Source organism: Gadus morhua, chromosome 18 (assembly GCF_902167405.1).
Source record: "Gadus morhua chromosome 18, gadMor3.0, whole genome shotgun sequence".
Taxonomy (NCBI): Eukaryota; Metazoa; Chordata; class Actinopteri; order Gadiformes; family Gadidae; genus Gadus; species Gadus morhua.
Window position 1 is genome coordinate 994,663 of NC_044065.1, and position 7,500 is coordinate 1,002,162.

At 53.4% G+C, this 7,500-nt stretch overlaps 2 protein-coding genes across 2 annotated transcripts in view; both read left to right on the forward strand.

Annotated features, from left to right (window-relative positions):
* btbd17a (BTB (POZ) domain containing 17a) overlaps positions 1 to 2,855 on the forward strand; it is a 4,756-nt gene extending 1,901 nt beyond the window's left edge. Inside the window, exons 2-3 of the mRNA XM_030339293.1 lie at positions 32 to 374; positions 1,701 to 2,855. Of these exons, the coding sequence (XP_030195153.1) occupies positions 32 to 374; positions 1,701 to 2,769 (1,412 nt within the window). The 3' untranslated portion in view covers positions 2,770 to 2,855. The remainder of the gene's footprint in view (positions 1 to 31; positions 375 to 1,700) is intronic.
* A 1,909-nt stretch (positions 2,856 to 4,764) lies between these two features.
* The window catches only part of map2k6 (mitogen-activated protein kinase kinase 6), a 21,985-nt gene continuing 19,249 nt past the window's right edge, over positions 4,765 to 7,500 (forward strand). Inside the window, exon 1 of the mRNA XM_030340305.1 lies at positions 4,765 to 5,120. Within this exon, the coding sequence (XP_030196165.1) occupies positions 5,030 to 5,120 (91 nt within the window). The 5' untranslated portion in view covers positions 4,765 to 5,029. The remainder of the gene's footprint in view (positions 5,121 to 7,500) is intronic.

Sequence of the window (7,500 nt, forward strand, 5' to 3'; positions counted from 1 at the left end):
TCTCTCTCTCTCTCTCTCTCTCTCTCTCCAGCCGAGGGAGCCCAGGACGGAGGAGGCGGAGTTGGGGCTGGAGGTGTTAGCAGCGTTGGAGGTGGAGGTGGTGGAGGAGGAGGAGGTGGAGGCTCAGACACCATCGGCCACTCTCTGGCGCTGGTGCAGCGGCTGGAGGCCCTGCTGGCCCAGGGCAACGGCAGCGACGTGACGCTGCGCGTGGAGACGGCCAGCGCCGACGGGGTGAGGCTGATCCAGGCCCACGCCCTGGTGCTCTCCCTGCAGAGCTCCGTGTTCGAGGAGCTGCTGGCCGCCCGCAACGGCAGCACCCTGCTGCTCACCGAGGGGGCCGACTGCGCCGGGGTCTTCGACAAGTTCATCAAGTGAGCGGGGAGGGGGCTGCAGGGGTGGGGGGCTGCAGGGGGTGGGGGGCGGGGAGGGGGGGGCGGGGAGGGGGCTGCAGGGGGGCGGGGAGGGGGCTGCAGGGGGTGGGGGGCTGCAGGGGGTGGGGGGCGGGTCTGGGGGGGCGGGGAGGGGGCTGCAGGGGGTGGGGGAGATGAGCTTTTTACTCGTGGAGCTACTTCTACGGCTTCTTCACCTTCTTCTTCTTTATTCTTCATCACTTTCTTTGGAGAGAGAGAGAGAGAGAGAGAGAGAGAGAGAGAGAGAGAGAGAGAGAGAGAGAGAGAGAGAGAGAGAGAGAGAAAGGGGGGGAGAGAAAGAGAGGGAGAGAGAGAGAGAGAGAGAGAGAGAGAGAGAGAGGCAGAGAAAGAGAGAGAGAGAGAGAGAGAGAGAGAGAGAGAGGGGGAGAGAGAGAGAGAGAGAAGGGGAGAGAGAGAGAGGGAGAGAGAGAGAGAGAGAGAGAGAGAGAGAGAGAGAGAGAGAGAGAGAGAGAGAGAGAGAGAGAGAGAGAGAGAGAGAGAGAGAGAGAGAGGCAGAGGCAGAGGCAGAGGCAGAGAAAGAGAGATGGATAGAGAGAGAAAGAGTAGAAAGAGTTGAGAGCGATAGAGCGAGCCCCGCTTCCTTGGTACCAGGTTCCGTGTGTTCGGTCCCTCTATCATGTCTGCATGTCAGCTATGCCTCTGAAAGTATTCCAAGAAATTGTCTTTGCACAAATTGCTATGCAAATGAGCATGTCAATGCACCACCAGATGCTGTTAAACAACGCAGACAGTCCTTATTGGCCATCTAGTCGCTCAGGGCTGTTAGCACATAAACCAAGAAAAGCAGAACCCGCTCGGCATAGAGTCCAAAATCAATATTTGTGGCACAGACCAAGAATCAAGACCTGTGCTGCACAGTGGCTAATACAGAGCTGATTGTGCTCGATAAAGACGCCGAAAGACCATGAAAAATCAATCCGCGCCCATTTTGGTGCTGCCGGCTTTCATTCCCTCTTAGGCATGCTGAAGAATGCCCGCATTTGTCCACTGATGGAAACATTTTACGTAGTGAGAGCTTATTATCGCACACATTTGGCCCGATGTCAAAAGGAATGAGGGAAAGTAATGTGGGCGCGAGTCTCCCGGCAGTCTTTTATTCTTGAACACATTATTCAACATTAGCTGTGTTAAGGTCATGGCCGTGGCAGAGGCAGGCTGCTGTTCGAGAGAAGACGCCGCTTCCATCAGAGGTGATGTTTGAGCAGATGCTGAGCAGATGTTTGTCCTGTGGTCCCATGTCCCTCCACCCCCGGCCGTCCTGTGCAGGTACCTCTACTGCGGGGAGGTCTCCCTGCGCCTGGACCAGGCCACCCCGCTGCACAAGCTGGCCACCAAGTACCAGGTGGTCGACCTGCAGGCCGCCGTGGCCCGCTACATGAGCGAGAACCTGGCGCGCGACTCTCCGTCGGGCCACGTGGTGGGCTGGTACGAGTACGCCCAGCAGGCCGGCCAGGCCACGCTGCGGGACAGCTGCCTGCAGTTCCTGGCGTGGAACCTGTCGGCGGCGGTGCAGAGCGCCGAGTGGAGCTCCATCAGCAGCCGGCTCCTCATGTCCCTGCTGCGGCGCTCTGACCTGGTGCTGCACAGCGAGATGGAGCTGTTCGCCGCGCTGGAGGCCTGGATCCTCCGCAACGACCCCGACGGGCTGACGGCGGAGAACGCCCTGCGCGCCGTGCGCTACGCCATGATGCCGCCGCGGGACCTCTTCCGCCTGCAGACGCAGTCGCCCGCGCTGGCCCGCTACCAGGAGTCGGTGCGGGACCTGCTGTACATGTCCTACCAGTTCCACTCCGCCTCGCCGCTGCAGATGGCCAAGTTCTTTGACGTCAACTGCAGCCTGTTCACGCCCAGGAACTACCTGTCGCCGCTGTGGGGCGCGGCCTGGGCCATCGGCAGCCCCTCGCGCGACGACCGCAGCACCAGCTTCCAGACGCAGCTGGGCCCCAGCGGCCACGACGCCAGCAAGAGGGTGACCTGGAACGCCCTGTTCTCCCCCCGCTGGCTGCCCCTCAGCCTGAGGCCGCTCTACACCGAGACGGGCGCCATGCAGCCCGCCAGGGTGGACGGCGGCCGGCCGCGTGTCATCATCACCCCCGCCACCTCCAGCGCCGACTTCGCCGGGGTGAACTTCCAGAAGACGTTGCTGGTGCTGGCGCAGCGGCACGGCCGCGTGATGGTGAAGCACGTCTACGACTTCCACCAGAGCACCGAGGAGAGCGGAGACTTCCTGGCGGAGGCCGACCTGACCCGGCGCTCCTCCGAGTACCTGGTGGACGGCGCCCTCTACCTGCACGTGGTGGTGAAGCCGCTGTACCAGACACTCAGCAAGAACTGAGACACACACACACACAGGCACACACTGTCATACACACACACACAGGCACACACACAGACACACACTGTCATACACACACACACAGGCACACACACAGGCACGCACTGTCATACACACACACACACAGGCACACACTGTCATACACACACACAGGCACGCACTGTCATACACAGACACACACAGGCACACACTGTCATACACACACACACAGGCACACACACAGGCACGCACTGTCATACACAGACACACACAGGAACGCATTCTCATACACACACACACACAGGCACGCACTCTCATACACAGACACACAGGCACGCACTGTCATACACAGACACACACAGGCACGCACTCTCATACACGCACACACAGGCACGCACACAGACACACACTGTCATACACACACACACAGGCACGCACACAGACACACACTGTCATACACACACACACAGGCACGCACTGTCATACACAGACACACACAGGAACGCACACAGGCACGCACTGTCATACACAGACACACACAGGCACGCACTGTCATACACAGACACACACAGGAACGCACTCTCATACACACACACACACAGGCACGCACTCTCATACACAGACACACACAGGAACGCACTCTCATACACAGACACACACAGGCACGCACTCTCATACACAGACACACACAGGCACGCACTGTCATACACAGACACACAGGCACGCACTCTCATACACAGACACACACAGGAACGCACTCTCATACACACACACACAGGCACGCACTGTCATACACAGACACACACAGGCACACACACAGGCACGCACTCTCATACATAGACACACACAGGCACACACTCTCATACACAGACACACACAGGCACGCACTGTCATACACAGACACACAAACAGATACACACACAGGCACGCACTCTCATACACACACACACACACACACACACATACACACACATAAACGCACAGACACACACACACACACACACATAAATTCACACATGCACACAAACATGCACACACACAAAGAAACACACACGCACACACAGACACGCACACGCACACACACACACACACACACACACACACACACACACACACACACACACACACACACACACACACTCATGCTCATACATGTACCAACACTCACACAAACACATGCACACACACACACACACACACACACACACACAAACAATGTGAGTATTATGACCGGCTGACCCCAACACACCTCCCTCTGGAGAGATTTCAGACGGCATCGTGGAGGGTCCACGGTCGTTCTGCGTCCACCATGCTTCGTCGTCTCATAGGACAGTTGGTTTAATCCATGTTTTGATAGTATACGGTAATATCAGGAAAACAAGAGTAGGATAATTTAGTGCCGCTGGAACCAACTTTAGCTTTTTTACTTTTGACGTATGGGAATTTGATGAACAAAGTAATGACGTTAAGTCTGTCTCTTGTTTAGCCTCACAGTTGTTTTCTATGTAGTTCATATTTTCAGTGTTCCTTAATGTGCCAATATCTTCCTAATCTGAATTGTCAAAGTCGTTTTAGCGTTATTTTAACATATTTGTTATGTTTGAGGTTGATGCATCTGTCATTCCCATTTCAGAATAAATTCCATTACAGACCATCTGATGTCAAATCACCTCATTTTAATTTAATAAATACAAAACATTCATTAATCCATTCATTAATTTGTAGTACATATATGTATATATATTTTTTATATATATATTAATATATTCATTTATTATCAAATATAACATTTGTATTTGTGCAAACAGATGTCCATGATGCTTACCTTTTTCAAACACCGTACATCTATGTAATCAATGTGCCAGTATATAGAGCATAGTGATGTATAATTTCACTACGTTATAATGGCATAGTGATAAGATATAAAACACAGTAATGTACATATCATATTGAGCACATTGCGTTTTCAACTGCAAGTCCCGGCATGCCTTGCGTGCGAAGCAGGAAGAACGTTCTCTCGCAGGGACTGTGACTGATCCAAGTTAGGAGCTTTCAGCTGCCAGCCTTGGCCCATCATGTAAGTGGTGCGGAGAATTCCTTGCAGTGCAATTGCAAAATTATCCAACTTCTGACGGTTTTGCAGATTGTGCAATAGTACAATCTTTTGGTGCACGGATACACACGACCTGGACGCAAAAAGGATCCAAGTGCATGAAGATTAAGGCTTGTATTTTGCATCTTGTGTTGCAAAGCAAGCCGCCGAAGCGCCAGCGCTAGGGCGATGGAGGGAGGGAGTGAGAAAGAAGGCAAAGTCTTTTGTGCTTCCCCTCCCCCCCACCAGAGCAAAGGGGAAATGTCTCAGCCAAAGGGAGGTAAGAATATGATTGCAATCTCTGCACAACTATTGATATGCAACCAGGGCTGCACATTTTGCCACATGCATCGCTGCAGGTTTATCACGAGCAATGCATTTCAAAGTTGAATGTTTCAGAAAGGTCAGTTGCATTTCCTGTTTAAGATCTTCCCCTTTGCAGAGTTCCTGGTTAGACGATGCTGTGTGTGTGTGTACTCACTCATACTGACAATTTTTGCAATCCCTGTCGGGACATGTGATTTCCATAGATAGAATATGAAAAAAAACAATTCGTTGCAACCCCTTTGCAACCACGCATACGTCAACGTCAATGCATATGCCATGCAAGATAAATAAGGAACGAACGCAGACATGTATGCACATATTGAGTGCGTGCAGCCCAGCAGCTGTTAATTAATGTATTTTACATCTACTTGCAGTCAGACATGAGACGCCAGCTCTGCTCCAGATAATGTTGCATCCATGCACGTAACATTCTCAAGTGCAGATTGCTCAATAGGAGATCGGGCATTTTACCCACCTCTACCTCTTTAGGGAATGCTCTCCCTGAACTAATTATGCAGACCGAAGCGCCGAAGAAAGTTAAAATATGTCATTTTGTTTTGCATTACAGATTTCTTCACTGTATATTACATTTACCTGTTATTTTGTGGGTGAATGTGTGTGTGTTTGTGTGGCTGCGTGTGTGATGTGTTGTTGTTGGTTTATTGCAATAGATGGAAACACTCGCTGGCACTAGCTGGTCGAGCAACAGGCCAATAGGCTCTTAAAATACAAGCCAAAAAAGCGCAGACCAAAGTTAGATATCTGTCAGCTGCCATTTCTGTCCAAGCTACTGGTCACGTGTAAAAACTGTGGATGATTTTCCAATGATGTGCATGGATGTTGTCAACGCTGTGTCACTCTGAAGTGATCTGTTTATCCTGCTGAAGTGACTTGTTGGGCTAATCACCATGCCGTGGCACAGTGAATGAGCATCAATACATTAGGTTGTGGAGCATTTGGCTTTTGGAAAACACAGTAGCCCCGAGTGTTTTCCAAGAAGTTCAGCACAAGGCTGAAGCATTGCATAACAAGCAGAACACACACACACACACACACACACACACACACACACACAGGCACACATATAGACACAGCCCTGCAGGTAGTGGGAGCGCCCAGTATAGCAGTACAATGTTTACCTTTTACCTGAGGTCTGGGACAGAGGATCGTACACCTTTTCAAAAGACTTGTTGCACTCTGCTGGGCTGGTTCTGGCCTTTTGTTACTGCTTGGGGCGTGCATCAGCTCTCTCGTGTTTTTAATCTATTCCTCTCGCGCACGTTATGTACAGAACGACACGCAACAACACAGATCTCATCATGGTGTATACACTCCGCTCAACGCATTGAACCAGCGAGTGAACAGCAGCGACGACGCAATGTTCTCGAGGACCCGTCCTGTGAGCTGCCCTCGGGGGCTGTGCCCCCACTCGGGTCCTTCTGGCCGTACCCGGGAGATGCTCCTCTGAATGCCACACAGGGATCCCTGTCAGTCCGTCTTTGTCACTTCATTTGAGGAGGTCTCCTCCTCGGCTGGGGGCCTCGGCCCCCGCGGCGGGCGGGCCCGGGGGGCCCCAGACAGCTCTGGCCTGGGCCCAGGGCTCCGCGTGCTGGGGTGTGCCCCCAGTGAGCGGGGGAGGGGGGGGTGTGTGGTGGTGGTGGTGGTGGTAGTGTGGTAGTATCGGTTCCCCTGTAGCTTGCAGCGATGGCGGCCACAGCTCAGCTTGGCCTTCACCCCCCACCCATCCCGCTAGCATAAACGAGGCGTTTGTCATGCTAATGGAAGGCAGGGCTCAGCAGCACTGATATTAAAGTGGCTGTTTCGACGAGTCGACTGCTGGAGCCGTTCCCGGCCGGGGGGGGGGGGGGGGGGGGGGGGGTCCTCTCTCCACAACAGTGGAGTTGTTCACGTTCTTGTTGTTCAATTGTCTATGGGATGTTCAACGACTGGACCAGGCACTGAGCGCGCACACACACACACACACACACACACAGAGACACACACACAGAGACACACACACACACACAGAGACACGCGCGTAAATGCACATGTGTCAATGCACATGCACACTACACTCACACACACGCACAGGGATTATTTCCAGTCCAGCGTTGCATTGTTGTTCCCCCCCCCCCCCCCACAGTGGCGTCACTCCGGAGCCCCGGTTTGCATGTCGGAGCAGAGAAACAAATCACATGTGGTGCGCAGCGCCTGTAAAGGAGAGAGGAGCATAAATCCGGAGCTTTGTCTCCGCTCCGCCCAGAATAGCCCCGGTGGTCGAAGACGGCCACAGCCCGGCTTCCTGACGTGCTCGGGGCCACGGTGGGCCCCCG